We start from the raw sequence: 17,904 nt of genomic DNA on the forward strand, positions 1-17,904 counted from the left end.
AAGAAAAATTGATTGCCTGATCGGAATGATTATAATATATAAGATTAATATTTATATTCACTAATTACTTGGTGCACTGTTGACTTGGTCATTTTAATGTAAAAAGAATTCTGTGTGTTTGATCATCTTTTCTTCAAGACTAAACGCGCTTCTGCTTGAATTAGTCTTGAAAATAAGAAAAGAGACATGGAGACAACATAACCCCACATTTGAATTGTCAAGTTTTAAGCAGGAACAAATAGTTAGCCAAAAAGGTACCGCATCTCTGCAAATGAAGAAAACATCAAAAAGTCCCCACATCCTTCAGTCGAGCCAAAGAAAACAGATTCCTAGCGCCACTACTAAACACCATGCCAAAACTCAAACTAATCCTGTTTTCAACTATTTCAAAAAGGTAGCTGGAGTTTTTACAATTATCTTTTTCCGGCGAAGAAAGGTGGCCGGAGCTGTAACTACAGGAACCACAAGAAATAACACTCTAGTTGAAGGGGTTCCCTGTAAGTTGTTATTACTCTTCATGCAATAAACCTAATCTAAGAGTGTTTTGTAGTTTTACAGTTTTAATGAAGCTTCAGATAGAAAGTTAACTTTTATGTGAATTGAGAATAAGATTTTATTTGGTCCACATGGAATCTCTTTTATTATTATTATTATTATTATTGAAATGTTATCGATTTTTAGTTATAATTCTTGATAAAATCAATAAATTTCATTGGGTCATTTCAGAAATGTACTTGAAACATGATTCTTTGGATTTAGACTTTCAATTTTCATTTTAAATATGATCTGATAGTTTCTTGTTTCAAAAACTAATTTTTCTTATAAACTGCAGTTTCAAATTCAACTGATCTTTCAACAGGAAGCAACAGCAAGAGTTCATCAAGATTCAAGTTTTCTAGTTCCTATGGCTCTTCCAGCAAATCAAGTGGAATAGTTGGAACAATCAGTTTTTCCATTGAAGAAATTTATAAAGCAACTGAAAATTTCTCCCCAGCCAATACGATTGGTGAAGGTGGTTTTGGAACTGTATACAAAGGGAAACTCAAGGATGGATCTCTTGTTGCTTTTAAGCGTGCTAAAAAGGTATGAATAGAACTATGACAGGAAAAGAATGTGTGATCTAATTAATAGTAATGATTTGAAACTCTGTGCAGAACGATAACGACAAGCGTTTGTCACTGGAATTCAAGAATGAGGTACTCACACTGTCTAAGATTGGACACTTGAATTTGGTGAGGTTATATGGATGTGTAGAATATGGAGATGAGAGGATTATTGTGGTTGAATATGTTGGAAATGGAACTCTTCGAGAGCATTTGGATGGTAAGTAAAACAGCTATCAACTTTTATCAAACTTTTTTGAAAAATTGGTATCACTTGTATGACGTGAAATTCTTAACTCAGTCTACCACATCAGCCATGAACTAGTCACTGATAATGTTCCACCTGCAAAGTGATGGAAGGACAAAATCTCTTGCTTATTAAAGTTTTCTTGATTTGTCCTTCCATAGATCCCAGAATTTTCACAGAATGTTATCATTGGCTAGCCCTTGAATAATGTAGTAAACTGAGTCAACAAGTCCTTTGATATGACTTGTAAAAACATTAACAGGATTAACTGATTAAGTTACCATTTGGCATTATGGTTAGGTTGCTTTTTACAGACTACAGTTTCAAATATTTAAGGCCTAACACACCTTGGTTTGAGGAAAGCTAGATGTTTTAGCTTTTCTTAGACCATTATTTTCCAAAAGCAATTTAAAAAAAAAAAAAAATACTAAAATTAAAAAATGGAATCAAAGCTCAGCTTTGAAAGGTAACTGCAAACTCACACACAAAAGTGCTTTCGGAAACTTTTAAAGAGGTGTTTGCAAGGCTTTGAAGCTCCTGAACTCTTCTATTACAAGGCAGGCTAAGCCCTTTAATGCTTTGAGACTACTAATCAATGATTGTTTTTGCATAATATTCACTTGAAATTTGATCATTTGATGGTGCAGGAATTCGAGGAAATGGACTAGAGATTGCTGAACGTCTTGACATTGCAATTGATGTAGCTCATGCAATTACCTATCTTCACATGTACACAGGTATAACTTGATGGATCAAACATTCAAAATAAGGCAAGCTGATGATAGAATCATTATATATACTCATATTGATAGAATCATTATATATACTCAGATTGACTGGAATATAGAATCTTTCACAGACCTGAAAACATCACTAATTTATTCGACAGATCCTCCAATAATCCATAGAGACATAAAAGCATCAAACATTCTTATAACAGAAAAACTCCGGGCCAAAGTAGCAGATTTTGGGTTTGCAAAATTGACCACAGAAGATCCTGGTGTCACTCATATTTCAACTCAAATCAAAGGAACAACTGGTTATTTGGATCCTGAATACCTGAGGACATATCAACTCACTGAAAAGAGTGATGTCTATTCTTTTGGTGTATTGCTTGTTGAATTGATGACTGGAAGATATCCAATTGAACCAAAAAGACCAATAAAAGAGAGAGTAACAACAAGATGGGTAAGTGTTTCAACTATCCAAATTCTTATTTATGTCAGTCCACATATTCAGAAGCATGATTTATCATTCTGACTTCTTGTCACAAGAATCTGCACACATGTAGTACTGTGCATAATTTCCACTAAAAGCTTGTCTGGCTAGAAATTTTCTCTTACCTTGCTAGGATCTCCCTCTCTCTCTCCCACTTTTGTTTGAATCATCAGAAATATCTTGAGGCTAACTTAAACATCTAGTGAGACTAAATTCTTTGTATTCCTCAGTCCTGAAGATCTCTCTTTTAATGGAGATGCAAATTCTTTGTATTTCATGAATGTCTAAGGAAAACTATATCAAATCAAGTAAAATAACCTAGGTGAACCCTATCATAACTGTAAATTAGGTTTTAGCACATAATTCCTCGGGAAATTTAATTGAAGTAAATAATTGAGCTCCCTGAAAATTGGTCCCGCTCTTCTCCCGTAATTACATGGTCACATGTAGCTATTATAATTTTAGGAACTCGTCAAACTTCATGTGGCCAGTTCCTATGTATTGTAGGCAACATTCTTGTATCATAACAGTGTTCTGAATCATTGAAAAAATATAAAAGTTTTGGAGAAAAATCAGGTAATTGGCCCATCAATGGAAAACTCTATAGATGAAAGGTCAAACTCATGAACACACACAAGGGAAATTCTAAAGGTCGACTCAGTGATCAGTGAATTAGCGTATCATGTTGTTGGCTATAACTCAAAATCCCGTTGGGATCATATTAACGGGGAGGTTTTACCTTCATTGTGAATCTCCAACCTTAGTCTGACGTTTCCTTTTTATCAAACCAGGAAAGTGATCTTAGAAACTGTTTGACATTAATTTTGAAATTTCTACTGGAGAAGCACCATTTAGATGCTATTGAAAAAAAAAAAAAAAAAAAAAAAAAAAAGCTTTCAAGTGTTTTTTAGCTATTTTACAACTTCTATGAATGGAGCATGTGAAATTCACGTCAAAAACCAAGTTTTGATAACCACTAAGTAACATTTTGAACGGTGTTTTTCTCAACAAAAGCTGAAACAACAATGTTAAACATACAGATACATTATACTAAAATTGACCAATGATACTACCTTGCCTTTGAAATTAGGGGAAAAAAAAAAGAATGAGAACACAGAAAAATCTAGTCCAAAATAGTATCCACCTAGTGGGATGTAATTGTGATGTATAATTTGCTAATGCCATGTGCATTTGCAGGCAATGCAGAAGTTAAAGGAGAAGGAAGCAATACTAGTTATGGATCCAATGCTAAGGAGGACTCCTCTATCAAACATTGCAATGGAGAAGGTACTTGAATTAGCTAAACGATGTGTTGCTGATATTAGACCATCAAGGCCTTCCATGAAAGAATGTGGGGAGGTGCTATGGAAAATTCGAAAGGATTTAAGAGAAAAATCTCTATCTTCTGCTTCTGCCTCTACTTCTCACCAGTCTGCAAATTATCCATGGAGAGATGCAAAGAAGAGCAGAGAAAAAACATTTGGGATTGAAGAGGGGGAGAGCTATAAATTCATCTCTGCATGAAACTGTGACTGCATGTGATCCTTATGTACATTTTTTTTCCCATTGTTCTTTTGTTATAAAATTTCCTGCAGAAGTTGCAGTTTCCAAGAATTCCTGCTAGAAAAGAGAAATGGAATAAGGAGATGGAGATCTCAGATTTGAATTAAGGAATCAATCTCTTAGTATTTACAAGGGGGGAGAGAGTGCATATATAATGTAGAAAAGCCTTGTGGAATGGGAAGCATTATGGTGTTCTTTTAGATGTAATGTTCACTTGAGCTGAAGAAATCTAGATTTGGGCAGATAATAGTTTGTTAGTGTTTGTATTCTTTTTTTCGTTTTGGGTATAAGCAGGAGGTCCTCCCTTTAGGCCATAAAACCTAAAGGTTTTTTGCTCTCCCAGCAAAATGCGTTTCCCGATGCTTGAACCCGTGTTCTCACCTGATAGAAATTAAGATTGTTTATCACCCCAGTCAATAATGATTGATATATTTTTTTGGCACCACCAATCTTGTTAAAATATGTTTATTTATTTAGTCTTTAATATTTCTGTCTAATTTCATGGAATTCAACTATTCCCTACTACAATTTTAAGTGTTAAAAGTGCAAATTACAAAAAAATTAAAAGAATTTGTAATTAATTAAATTACCTTTTATCAACTATTTAGATACTGAGTAATAGTCTATTTGGGAAGATTTTTAGGGGAAAAAGAAAAAATATTATTGAAGGAAAGTCTATTTTCTTTTTTGGATAATTTCTCAAGTGAGGGAAATGGAATTATTTTATAAAAAAACAGTAGCTTAAATTATTTATTTTTTTATTGAGAATTATGTTTAAAGAAATATATTCATAATTTTTCAAAATCTCTTCACTTCTCTTCTAATTTGGGAAGAAAATTATTTATGGCATGTATAATATATTTTTCAACTATATTTCTTTTCCTCTTTATTTTTTTTGGGAAAAAAAAGGGAAAAAAAACCCTTTTTTTTCCCATTTTCCATCCATCCAAACAAGAGAGTTAAAATTTTCAATTGGTGTTTTGATATTTTCCTTTTTTTTCTTTGAGAAAAGGCGTTTCTATCTATTTAACTACCAATGAAAGTCCAAATATAAACTTGAAAAATGTTTCTGAAAATGAAAAGGCCCAACTTTTATTTATTTTTATTATGTGATTGTGAAGTTTCCGTTTTTAGAGTTCAAGATCCGGTAGTTAAGCCCTCTTCGTTGTGCGCGCTTTCATTGAATGGCTACACGTGCACCCCGCCATTTCCAATCTTCTGTGTACTATACAGCAGAAGAAGACGAAAATCACCAACTTCAACGTGCCCATCCCCAATCTCACTCATTCGATCACTCTACTCATGTGATACTCTATCACATTTTCACTCATCTCCCATCATTTCCCATCTCTGATATTTTCTTCTTCTCCCCCTTTTCTCTTCTTTTCTTTTTCTACTTTGTCTCTTTCTCTTCTCTTTCTTTTGGACATTTCTGCAAATATCTTCCTTACATCTCACTCCTTTCGATTTTTCTCCCACTTGCTTCTTTAAATTCCGCATCTCTCTCTCTCTCATTCGCTTTATATCCTTGTCATTACTGATTGATTTTCCTTTGTGAAAGCTCATTAATTTAGTATCTTTCAGAAAGTCACTATTTTCGATATTTATACCCGCACTTTCTCTCCAAGTAACATTTTTTCACTCTGTTTTCCGCTTTGTGGTATCATTACATTGTTTTGGATTCCCATTCGGATTTTGGGTTTTCATTAATTTTAAATTTTGCTTTTGAAAGGAAATATTGGAGGTCACCTATGGCATCTAGTGCAGAAGCCAACGGTTCTAGTATTGCTGTATCTGCTGTTTCTTGTTCTAAGATTCCAGCAGTTGCACATCCGTTGTCTGAGGACCCGTCAGAGATCGCTTCTAATATCAATTACCATGCACACTATACTCCTCATTTTTCCCCTTACAAGTTTCAGCCGGAGCAAGCCTACTGCGCCACCGCAGACAGTGTTCGTGATCGTCTTATACAAGTACTGATGTTTTCCAGCCTTAAATAATCGAAGGCTTATTGTTATTATAGTTTTTTTTTTTATTTGTTTTTCCTGTGGTCTTGTTATACTAGATCATTTAGTTTCTAGACATCTTCTATTTCTGAAGAATATATTTCTTACCTACCATATTGTAGATGTCTTTTACTGAGCATTTTTTTTCTTTTTTTCTTTTTTATTTTCAATTCATAAATAATTCAAGATTGTTATTTCTGTAAAGGGTTACAATTCATACTACATATTGACATGTTAGAAGAATGAAGTTCTCCACAATTCAGTTTGTAGCTACTGCATTCTGCTATTAGTTTCTTGTTGAACATTTACGAATTACCTTTTCCAACCAGTGTAAAAATGGTAGTGAAAGCTTGTTGTTACAGTGCAAACTTCAACTGTTATGCTTTATCAGAAAGCTTTTCTGGTGAAGATGTTTATATTTTTTTCTCTTTCTATATGCAGCAATGGAATGAAACCTATCTTCATTATCACAAAGTTGATCCAAAGCAAACATACTACTTATCAATGGAATATCTTCAAGGAAGAGCTCTGACTAATGCTATTGGGAACCTGGGTGTTCACGGTGCATATGCTGATGCTTTAAACAAATTAGGACACAAACTTGAGGAAATAGTTGAGCAGGTAATCCAATTGTGATATTCTTTAGACTTTCTTTCGAAAGCCTTTACGAAAACTACAAAAAACTGTTTTCATCAAATTGTTGATGATATTAGTGTTGATATTTGGTCGGAAACTGCTTATCAAAAGAAAAGACCAAAAGAGAAACTTCGAAATCTGATTCCATTTGTGAAATCTTGCCCTGGTGAAAACTTGATTGGCAACTTTTCGCATCTGGTCAAAGTGAGTTTCACTTTTTCATGATCTGTGAATATCGTAGAACCTTGTTGATGCTTCTGCTTCCCATGTCATTCTTGACATATGGGCATGGACCACCAGTCAACGAACAAAGCCTCGTTCAGATTTCAGAGTTTCAAATAAAATGAATCCAGTATTCAAGTCCATGTCATAGTAATGGACTGACCTCTTTTGAGAGAGAAGATAAACAGAATTTTCGGAAAAGACTTTATTAGCTTATTTTTCTTTATCATAATCCAGTTTAAGTTGAACATTGATCTGAATTTACTCCCAACTTGAATAATGATCATTAGAAATAACTCTTTTTAGGAGAAAGATGCGGCACTTGGAAATGGTGGTCTAGGACGACTCGCTTCATGCTTTCTAGACTCTATGGCAACACTAAATTTGCCTGCTTGGGGATATGGTCTAAGGTACAGATATGGTTTGTTCAAGCAACGAATAACCAAGGAGGGCCAAGAAGAAATTGCTGACGACTGGCTTGAGGTAGATTCTCGCTTCAAAATATTGCTTAACATTATTTAATGCTGTAAACTCATTGACATTTTATTTTGACAAATTATGCAGAAATTCAGTCCTTGGGAAGTCGCCAGGCATGATGTTGTTTTCCCTGTCAGATTCTTTGGCCATGTTCAGGTTAATCCTGATGGATTGTAAGTTCTAAACTAATGGTAAATCTTTTTAATTGGCCAATTTACCATACAGTATGACTGGTTTCAAAGCCTGTACAAAACTGACCATACTTACTTTTAGAATACTTCCCCTCTTACCTTTAGCACTTTTAGAATGCTTTATGTTCCTGTCTTCATGTTTCTCTTGTTTATTCCGCAACAAGCAATTTGACATGAGATGCTTGCATCTTGTATCTGCAGCCGAAAGTGGATTGGTGGAGAGGTCATGCAAGCTTTAGCTTATGATGTGCCAATTCCAGGATACAAAACCAAGAATACCATTAGTCTTCGTCTCTGGGAAGCAAGAGCTTCTGCTGAGGACTTCAACCTGTTTCACTTTAATGATGGACAGTATGAATCTGCTGCACAGCTTCATTCTCGAGCTCAGCAGGTTGGTTTTAATTATCATAGTAGCAATGATCCTTCCAACAGGAGCTATCCATGTGAGAAAAACGATGCACTAATCAAACTTTTTCCGTGTCATCTCTTGCTTATTGTAGAATGATACTGTAAAAATTTAATATTCCATGAAGCTACAATCGATATTTGATAAAGCATGCACAATATGCAAAGTTCTGTATCTTTTCCTGAAGTCTGCCTGTAAAATTGTTTGTAGATTTGTGCTGTTCTTTATCCCGGCGATGCAACAGAGGATGGAAAGCTTTTACGGCTGAAGCAACAATTCTTTCTATGTAGTGCATCACTTCAGGCAGGGAACATTAACATTTTCTTTTGTTCTTTTTGCATTATTATTGTGGTGAATTTATATTATTGCCCACTAAAAAATAATCTTGCCCCACTAAATTCCTGACTTTGGATACCTATCTTAAAGTGTAACTTCAATTATAAAGTTATCACTCATGACACACTTAGTACTGTATTGAACATTGTTGTCGCCTTTGATATGAATATATAATATGAGGAATAATTTATTTTTAAACCTCTGAATTTTTCAAGCTGTCTCTTGAGTCCATACTTTTCAATTGCTATTAACCTACAAACTTTCTAATTTAGGAACATTTAGGACTTATTCAACAATTAAAATTTAATTTAAATTTATTATATTTTTGAAAAAGAGAATTTCATCAACTGGAATTTAAGAAATAATTAAAAACTGCCCTGCTTTTCAAAAATTGCACAACCTTTACATTCTGATTTCAAATACATACACTTTTGACACTCCTGATGTAAAATTCTAGCTTCACCATTGGTCCTGAAAATGTAGAATGGAGTCAATTGGAGGACATATCAGGTCAAGTGGCACTAAGAACTCAAGTACTAATGTGAAAATGGACCTGTTTTTGGCACCACAGTGAAAGAAGTTTATAAATCATTTTAACTGAGTAAATTATTCAATTCTTAAAAAAACCTTGCTATATAAATTATTCTATTCCCCCCCAAAATCTCACCATCTGATGATCCGAGGGATTCCTCCAGAAGCACCTGTGCATCCCCCTCTCCCCCTTCCTCCTTCCACATCTTGGCTCCACTACTGCCTGCTAGGCAAGGGGTGGGCAGCTGAGAATTCCAAAGAGAATCTACAGTGTATAATAGGTGACTTGATCCAATTTTCCACATTTTTTTGTAAAAGGGTGCTCTCTTGTAGAGATACAGTAATTCCCAACTCGTGTTTCTTCAGGTTCTAAATGTTGCATTTTGCTATTTTTCCACTACTACTCAGCCTAATCTTGAGACTAATTGCAGGATATAATTCTCAGATTTAAGGAGAGGAGAACTGGAAAGAGCTCATGGAAATGGTCTGAGTTTCCCAGCAAGGTGGCTGTGCAATTGAATGATACTCATCCCACTCTTGCTATTCCGGAGCTGATGCGGTTATTAATGGATGAAGAAGGACTCGGATGGGATGAAGCTTGGGATGTGACAATAAAGTGTGTAAACTCATGTTCTTGAGGACTTCTGCTGTTTCTCATAATCCTTCTTAACCATATATATATATTATTATTGAGGTCTGCAAAATAAAATTTTGATTTTTTAACCAGGACCATTGCTTATACCAATCACACAGTCCTTCCTGAAGCACTGGAGAAGTGGTCACAAACTGTGATTCGGAAACTTCTTCCACGCCATATGGAAATCATAGAAGAAATAGACAAGAGGGTATATGAACTAACCATTTGCACTCCTCCACATCTATATATGTGATGCTGTAATCTGTATGTCAACTTTGAAAATACTGCAGTTCATTGCAATGATACGCAGCAGTCGAACTGATCTTGAGAGTAAGATTTCTAGCATGTGTGTCTTGGATAATAATCCCCAAAAGCCAGTTGTTCGGATGGCAAATTTATGTGTGGTTTCTTCACATACGGTAAGCGGATCATCTTTCTAGAGATCTAAAAAGACAATGAGATGCATTATCTCAATTAGCTGAGCCCTTAAGCTCAGAATCGTGAGGTGACTTAATAAGATTGTTTTTTGAATTTGCTTTGCAGGTAAACGGTGTTGCCCAGTTACACAGTGATATCTTAAAGTCCGAGTTATTTGCAGACTATGTCTCAATATGGCCAAAAAAGTTCCAAAACAAAACCAATGGCATTACGCCTCGCCGTTGGCTCAGATTTTGCAGTCCTGAGCTTAGTGACATAATTACAAAACAATTAAAAACTGACCAGTGGATTACCAAGCTTGACCTACTTGCAGGTCTTCGACAGGTAAGTATCTACATGCTGTATTTGTGTGAACTCATCTGCACAAAAGTGGTTTCATGTATTCACTACTGAGATTTTCTTGAATAGTTTGTGGACAATGCGGACTTCCAAGCTGAATGGGATTCTGCCAAGATGGCTAATAAACGGCGTTTGGCAGAGTACATAATGCGAGTGACAGGTGTAAGCATTGATCCAAATAGTCTTTTTGACATACAAGTCAAGCGAATCCATGAATATAAAAGACAGCTGCTGAACATTTTGGGTGTAGTTTTCAGATACAAGAAACTGAAGGTACCAAGACATTTCTTTCTCACTTTTTATTTATTTCCTAATGAATGATAGTTTTCATTCAAATCAACTAGCACATCAGCCACTTCCTACTTTAGCACGTTGTCATAACAGTGCACCTGTTAAGGCCGCTATTTCTTTTGTTGCTCACTCGTTATATAGCACTATGTGCTTAATACTGTATAATTTTATGTGGCATGACTTATTCTACTTCAGACTTACTTTTACTGGACTCTGACAGGAGATGAGCATTGAAAAGCGGAAGAAAAGTACTCCACGGACTGTCATGATAGGAGGAAAAGCATTTGCTACATACACAAACGCAAAAAGAATAGTGAAGCTGGTAAATGATGTTGGTGCTGTTGTCAACACTGATCCTGAAGTCAATAGTTACTTGAAGGTAATAAATTTGGTTTTCGGAAGATACATGAAGTTTCACCACACAAGTCAGCAGAACAGAGCCTAGATTAGCTCATAGTTGGCTCATTTTTCAAATAAGAACTAGTAGATTAAATTCAACAGATTTTGTTGACATGAGCCTTGGAGTTCATGAATTTTTTTTATTTGTTTGTCTGAAAATTATAACTCTAGCAGAGGTCATATATTTTAGCAACCAAAGCCTAAGCTTTTGAAGAATTGTTATTCATGTGCCTTAAGCAAGCTATAAGTGGAACTCAACCTATTAGGAGTTCATAATCAAACCATAAGCAGATGTCGAAAAAGGAGTTGGAGCCCATTATTGTTCAAACTTGGCTCATTTGTTTAAGTGTGCTTCAACTTAGGTTTGTAAATCAGTCATTAGTGCAGATAAATGAGTCTGAAATAGCCCTTATATGAGTCGAGCCATCAAATATTTCAGGATAACTTGGTTTTTCCCATTGTTAAACATATGTGATATTAGAACTTAAAAATAAAACTCAAGACCTCGGGCCCTAAGCTCTAGGGACCAATACATCAAATGAGTAATTGTGTTTACAGGGAAAGATTATTGTTCAACTGGAAATAATATAGCTATATATATATATTTATACTGCCGTATATGGTTGGTGACAATCTCTTGTCAAACTGCCAATTTGATTGGTACTTTTCTGAGGCATGCCCTTCCAATCTTGCAGTTGCATTATTATTCTGCCTTCTGCGATACCATATTCATAAACATCTTCATCTTCCTTTTTTTTATATGATGGTTGATCTTTTTCTGCTCAGTGTTTGTACTTTCTTTTGCTTAACTGTTTACTCAAAAAAGGAACCTAAAATTATAGAACTTGCAAGAGCCAATTTGTTCAACCTTTTAATTAACTCATTTATTTTGCATTTGATATCAAACAACAAGCCTTTGCATCTTCTGGCATGGGAAATGAGATTCTGCGAAAGAAATACTGCACATGCTCCTTAAATACATCCATGTATTCCATGTTTATGGTATATGCAGGCCTTCCACTCACAGATTGCTGTATTTTCAGGTAGTATTTGTTCCAAATTACAATGTGTCTGTGGCAGAGATGCTTATTCCAGGAAGTGAACTATCACAGCATATCAGTACTGCAGGCATGGAGGCAAGTGGCACTAGCAACATGAAATTTTCACTCAATGGTTGCCTTATAATAGGAACACTGGATGGGGCTAATGTGGAGATCAGGGAGGAAATAGGACAGGATAATTTCTTTCTCTTTGGTGCAACAGCAGATGAAGTCCCTAGGCTCCGAAAGGAAAGAGAGAATGGATTGGTAAGAACAAGAAGAATTTGCAATTTTTTGATAACCAGATCACTATGTAACTGCTGCTCTTCCAGGTCCCCTTGTGATTAAACCTTACTGGAAAACGGGGCCAGTGGAAGCTTTCCAATTAAGTTGATGCATTTAGTTAATTACACCTAAATCTTGCAAGAGACCTTCTAAAAGAGTATTGACTTGGCAGTGGCCCCTGCACCTACTACAAGTTGTGGTGGAACGAAGTTAATTTACCAATGAAGTGTTCTATGAAATAATAATCACAGTCACTTCCCACCGAAAAGGAAAAGGAATAGGACGTTTTAGTTACTTCAGGATTAAATTTTCTTCTGTTGCTTAAAAATATTCTCAGCTTTCCTATTTTGTGGTTAATTCTGTTATTTCATAAAAATAAACTAGTATCCTGTTTCTCTATCTAACATCACACTTGCTGATGACAGTTCAAACCGGATCCTCGGTTTGAAGAGGCCAAGCAGTTCATTAGAAGTGGGGCATTTGGAAGCTATGATTACAACCCTCTTCTTGAATCTCTTGAGGGTAACTCTGGTTATGGCCGTGGTGATTATTTTCTTGTTGGGTATGACTTCCCAAGTTATTTGGATGCTCAGGAAAGAGTAGATGAAGCTTACAAGTAAGATATTGATTACCATATTCTTGAATTCAACATTTTTTTATGTTTGAGGTTGTTATTTCCACAAGATTGTCTTAAAAACATATGGAGCTGTACCCCACACAAGAAGACAATCTTTGACAACGACTTGTCGTGATAGTCTCTCTAATTACTGCTTGATTGAAACTTTAGGCTTGCCTGGCCAAGGTTGGGAATTGGTTGGAACCGAACCAAAGAAAAGAAAAACTGGAAACGGAATGGTTCCACTTCCCATGATAATGGAACCAGGACCAAACTCTTGGTTGCAACTGAGGGTCTTGTTGCACTTTGAAACTGGTCAAATAGAAATAATTTTTCACCTTGAAAAACCAGCCAGATAGAGGCACCAATTCCTGTTCTCCAATTTGAAGAACTAGAACAGGTAGTTTGATCCAGTTTGTAAGGTTGACCAGGCCTACTTAAAGCTGTTTATCAAATCAAGTCTATAATTGCCCACACCACTGCTTTCTAATCTCTCCTTTACATACTTGCTTTGACTTTTCACCCTGAGACAATTTACAGTACACATTGTTCCCGTATGATCAAGTGAACTGATGATTAACTATTAGAAAACATCAAATGTCGCTTGTCGCTTGCAGGGATCGGAAGAGATGGTTGAAAATGTCCATATTGAGTACTGCAGGAAGTGGTAAATTCAGCAGCGATCGCACAATTGCTCAATATGCGAAGGAGATCTGGAACATAGAAGAGTGCCGAGTACCATAAATAGTATGATGCACCAGTCTTCAACCTGTGCAGTATGTGATTTCAGCCAAATAATGTCAAGGTAGGAAGAATGTGGAGAAATATCAGGTGTAAGGAACTACACTTGTATCAGGATAAGCATATGTAAAAGAAATAAAACCAAATCCTATGCTTCTCTGTTGTACTGCACACATGTTATATCAGAAAGTACCGCCACATAATGGTTTACAACTATTCACGTATTTATATATGCAATTATCTTTGGCAGCCTGATGGAAGAATATATTGTTTGTTTTTGACAGTTGATATTTTATTAGATTGTTGATTGAATATAATATAGTTTCACGAAGCTATGTAATATCTCCTAGATATCGTTTAAATACACTAGTAAGGATTTTGGTTTGTAAAATCATACTATTTACCCCTAACAGTATAATTTCGTTACACTATGAGATTTTAGTTTTTTTGTTAGATGACTAAAATTAAAGTACTCCTAAAAATAATTACTATATTGTGCTATAGTTTGGAGAAATGGACTAATAAAGATATTAATTTTCATAATTTTATACTACCTAGTCTTATATAATGATTATCCTCTATAGTATTTTTAAATTTCATAATCGCCTAATAGAAAAATTAGCAATTGGATCTTATAATATAATAGAATTACAATGCAATGACTAAATAGTGTAATTTTCAAAACCATATCCTGTTTAGTGCATTTGACAAAAAACATAAAGATTTCTTGAAACCACTGTTATAAAATGATATAAAACTCATGAGAAGAAAGTGAAGTAATAGAAAGCAAAATATGGCAGAGAATATGAGAGTGTTATTATTATTAATGAGAAATCACATATATATATACATAGAGTTACATAAGGAGAACCTTAATAAAGTTTTACACAAATCAGGAAGATAGAGTTTGCAATAATTAAGAATACAGACTTCTTAGCCCATATAGGACATCCATTTATTTCATAACACTCCTCCTTGGATGTTCATTCTTCAAAGAATATATATCGTCAAAACCTTACTAACAAAAAACCTTATAGGGAAAAAAATCTTAATGAAAAAAAAGTAGTATATTCTTCTTTTCTAAAATATGCATTGAAATACTCTCTCATTAAAAGCCTTTATCAGGAAAACCTAATGGGAAAAAATCTTGGTTAAAGGGAAAAAGAGTATAATGCGTATTTACTCTCTCATGAAGATAAATCTTGAGATCTTCGAGTTTATAATTTTAATTTGGTACATTAATCCTTCAAAAACTTGTGGTAGAAAGTTTATAAATAGAAAATTTGTAGTAGAAAGTATTTTAATGAGCAAATTTATAATATTATCGCTTGAGTGGTTGAACTTCAAATTGTCATTTCTTTATAGATCATGAGCGAAAAGAAATTTTTTGTAAAATATGATCTTCTTGTTTTCTTTAATATATCATTCCTCTAAGAATAATTTCTTCATATTTTAGAAAAACTATATCCTGCAAATAAAATTTATGAATATGCTTATATCAAGTCATATGACTAACAAGATATATTAGCGCCTTTATTGCACTAAGAAATGATACTTTAAGACCAATAAGTTCTTTATAATTTTCTCAAAGTGAACAATGATCATCTTCTCATCAAATGACCTCACCAGCCATTGACATCCACATAATTTTATTTTGATAACTTAGCCATATATGTAAATTCATAGATAAAATTTCATTTATAAAATGCTCGATCTTCTAGCCGAGGTAGAACTTTATATATCCAATGTCTTTTATATCAAACTCTTCTCTTAAAGAATCTATAATCTTTGGAAGCTCTTCAGGAGTTCCAATAATGTTCATGATCAAATAATGATAAATTCTTGTTCAAATATCTTTATAAAAATTCATGAACATATTATAATATCACTATATCATTCTTTCAACAAATATTCATTAATCAAGAGATCACTTTACTTGTCGTAATATATAAAGTAAATATCAAAGTATGATAGTATGTGACTTTCAACAAAACAATATTATAAATATAATATAATTATAAAATAATATAATATTTTTTCAGCCATACATATCATTAAGGTGATTGTACCGTATTGATTGTGATTTCTTTAATCCATATAGAAATCTTGAATATATTTCGCTGATCTCGATTTGCTTGCTTCAAACATTTTTCAATATTTCATGGATATTATTATCTGCTAATCCATAGAACTGTATACAATTTGATTGAATAAAATTTTCAAGAATTTAACTTTATGCTCCAAGCAACTAAAATCCTCGGGGAGATTTTCATATATATATATATATATATATATATATATATATATATATTAAGTTAACATATAAATAGACAGTTATCAATTCATTAGGCGCATTTCGAATTTTCATAAATTGCCAGACTAATTAAATATCAAATTATTATTACATCCACCACATGATGATATTTATCTTCATAATCAATGTAAGTTCTTTGCGAAAAACTTGTGCAATAAGTTTGCTTTATATCTCATGATCCCATTTTAATTTCGCACAAATACATATTTGTATTCTAATAGCTTGACATCTTTGATGTCCATATTAAGATTTCAAAATTTACTTTTGAAGTAAATTTAAATGCCACATGCGTTGTTGTATCTTGGTCAATCAATCCAATAGACTATGTTAAAGATCCTCATTTCATAATTTCAAGCACTATATTATATATAAAAATATCATCGAAGTTTATTTTATATCAATTCTATACTTGTCCTGACATGACATAATTTATAGAGATCTCATAATCTTTATTGATTTCAGATACCTAAATTTATTTGGAAAACTTATTAGTCATGTCTAAGAACTTCTTTCATAATTTGCTCTTCTAGAGCTTGATCATCTGGAATATTTGCTCCTTTCCTTTTCTAGGATTTTTATCCTTAAAACTGATTAGTCTACCACGCTTCAAGTGTGCCTTAGACTCATTAGCATAGGCAGTTTATCCTTCAAGAACTTTAATTCTAATAAAAGCATTTGCAGCTAGTATGTGAGATTTAATTATCTCTTTTTTGGATCAATAAATATATCTAGCAATTAGTTTGCAATATTTTGCAAATGAATTATCTTCCAAACTTTTAAAACTACCTTGTATGAGGATCAAAATATAATAACGATAATTCCTTTTCAACCAATTTATTCTTCTAGTTACTTATTTTCTCCCCCTAATGTCGGGATCCATAACAAGTAACAAATTTGAGATATGTAAATTTCTTATTTGAAAGTTCTACATATTTAATCATAGATCATACTCGACATATATTGGCTTAGTGCGTTGAGGACCCATCTTAGTGCGTTGTGGTGGAGCAATTAGAACATATACCGCACATTTAAAAATTCTTTAATAGGTAATATTTAGTTTCTGATCCAAAATCAATTATAAAGGGGAGAAGTTATAATGATTTATTGGCTTGATGCAAGTAAGTATTATTAAATTTAATAGCATGTCCCTCTAAAAAATAGGAAGATTCGATCTCATAATAATTGTCTTGCAATTAATTGCAATCATTTATAAATGATTCTACTAAATCATTTTTGAGCATAAATAAAAGCAACAACTAAATACCTTATAATTATTTCAATCAACACATGTCATAGTCATTAAAGGGCTGATTTGTAAATTCACCATTATTCTCAAGATAAATTAACTTAATAACATAATCTGAAAATTGTATGTTTAATCAAATTATTTGCGCAAATAATCTTGCAAACTTCAGGTTGCAAGTTAATAATATTTGCAAACTCCATATTGCAAATTAATAATCATGCAACTATCTTTTGGATGCGTCCATAATCTATCCAAATCAATTGATCAATAATTTCACCTTATATATATTCCAGAAAACATAAGTAGTTCTTTTGAACTATGTGGTTGCTCAATAATTAATTTACTTTGAGAACAAACTATGTATCCATTTTAATGAATGTCTTTGGAATAATACATTATGCATAAAATTCATTCCTCTAGGTAGTAATATTTGCTCTTCTAGAGCCTTTAACTATTATTTTACTACCAAAGCCAAATTTACCTTTTTATATTTTTGTGTTTAATACGTGCATAATCAAATGTATCCATATATGCCATATTATTTGTACTACTTCTGGTGTTAAAATTTATTCTTAATTATGTGACCATCATAATTTCTAAATTCATTACTTCAACTGTGATC

General features: G+C 33.5%; 2 protein-coding genes across 4 annotated transcripts; both read left to right on the forward strand.

The window, feature by feature from the left end:
* Positions 1 to 68: 68 nt before the first annotated feature.
* CRCK1 (calmodulin-binding receptor-like cytoplasmic kinase 1) lies at positions 69 to 4,576 on the forward strand. Of its 3 annotated transcripts, none has more exons than XM_089721767.1 (6): positions 69 to 497; positions 833 to 1,083; positions 1,155 to 1,323; positions 1,998 to 2,087; positions 2,210 to 2,538; positions 3,766 to 4,576. In XM_089721767.1, the coding sequence occupies exons 1-6, from the start codon at positions 272 to 274 to the stop codon at positions 4,090 to 4,092; spliced, it is 1,392 nt and encodes a 463-aa protein (XP_089577893.1). In that variant the 5' UTR covers positions 69 to 271; the 3' UTR covers positions 4,093 to 4,576. The 3 variants fall into 3 exon arrangements, with proteins under 3 accessions (XP_089577893.1, XP_020533767.1, XP_012068324.1); XM_020678108.3 differs by having other exon boundaries at positions 71 to 497; positions 2,291 to 2,538; XM_012212934.4 differs by having other exon boundaries at positions 85 to 497; positions 2,240 to 2,538.
* A 786-nt stretch (positions 4,577 to 5,362) lies between these two features.
* Positions 5,363 to 13,985, forward strand: PHS2 (alpha-glucan phosphorylase 2). The gene is made up of 16 exons (XM_012212950.4): positions 5,363 to 5,758; positions 5,864 to 6,104; positions 6,579 to 6,758; positions 7,302 to 7,478; positions 7,560 to 7,645; positions 7,865 to 8,054; positions 8,280 to 8,372; positions 9,368 to 9,552; positions 9,664 to 9,781; positions 9,864 to 9,992; positions 10,117 to 10,335; positions 10,420 to 10,623; positions 10,862 to 11,020; positions 12,084 to 12,347; positions 12,791 to 12,981; positions 13,599 to 13,985. The coding sequence occupies exons 2-16, from the start codon at positions 5,883 to 5,885 to the stop codon at positions 13,723 to 13,725; spliced, it is 2,544 nt and encodes an 847-aa protein (XP_012068340.1). The 5' UTR covers positions 5,363 to 5,758; positions 5,864 to 5,882; the 3' UTR covers positions 13,726 to 13,985.
* The last annotated feature ends 3,919 nt before the right edge of the window (positions 13,986 to 17,904 follow it).

The sequence above is a fragment of the Jatropha curcas genome, chromosome 5 (genome assembly GCF_041381405.1).
Source record: "Jatropha curcas cultivar XTBG-Jc1 chromosome 5, XTBG_Jcur_1.0, whole genome shotgun sequence".
Lineage (NCBI taxonomy): Eukaryota > Viridiplantae > Streptophyta > Magnoliopsida > Malpighiales > Euphorbiaceae > Jatropha > Jatropha curcas.

Coding starts and splice junctions, on each gene's coding strand:
- PHS2 (XM_012212950.4), top strand. CDS start 5,883: ATGGCATCTAGTGCAGAAGCCAACGGTTCTAGTATTGCTGTATCTGCT. Junction 11,021..12,083: donor AAGTCAATAGTTACTTGAAG/GTAATAAATTTG, acceptor CTGTATTTTCAG/GTAGTATTTGTTCCAAATTA. Junction 12,348..12,790: donor AGGAAAGAGAGAATGGATTG/GTAAGAACAAGA, acceptor TGCTGATGACAG/TTCAAACCGGATCCTCGGTT.
- CRCK1 (XM_089721767.1), top strand. CDS start 272: ATGAAGAAAACATCAAAAAGTCCCCACATCCTTCAGTCGAGCCAAAGA. Junction 2,088..2,209: donor CTATCTTCACATGTACACAG/GTATAACTTGAT, acceptor AATCTTTCACAG/ACCTGAAAACATCACTAATT. Junction 2,539..3,765: donor AGAGAGTAACAACAAGATGG/GTAAGTGTTTCA, acceptor GTGCATTTGCAG/GCAATGCAGAAGTTAAAGGA.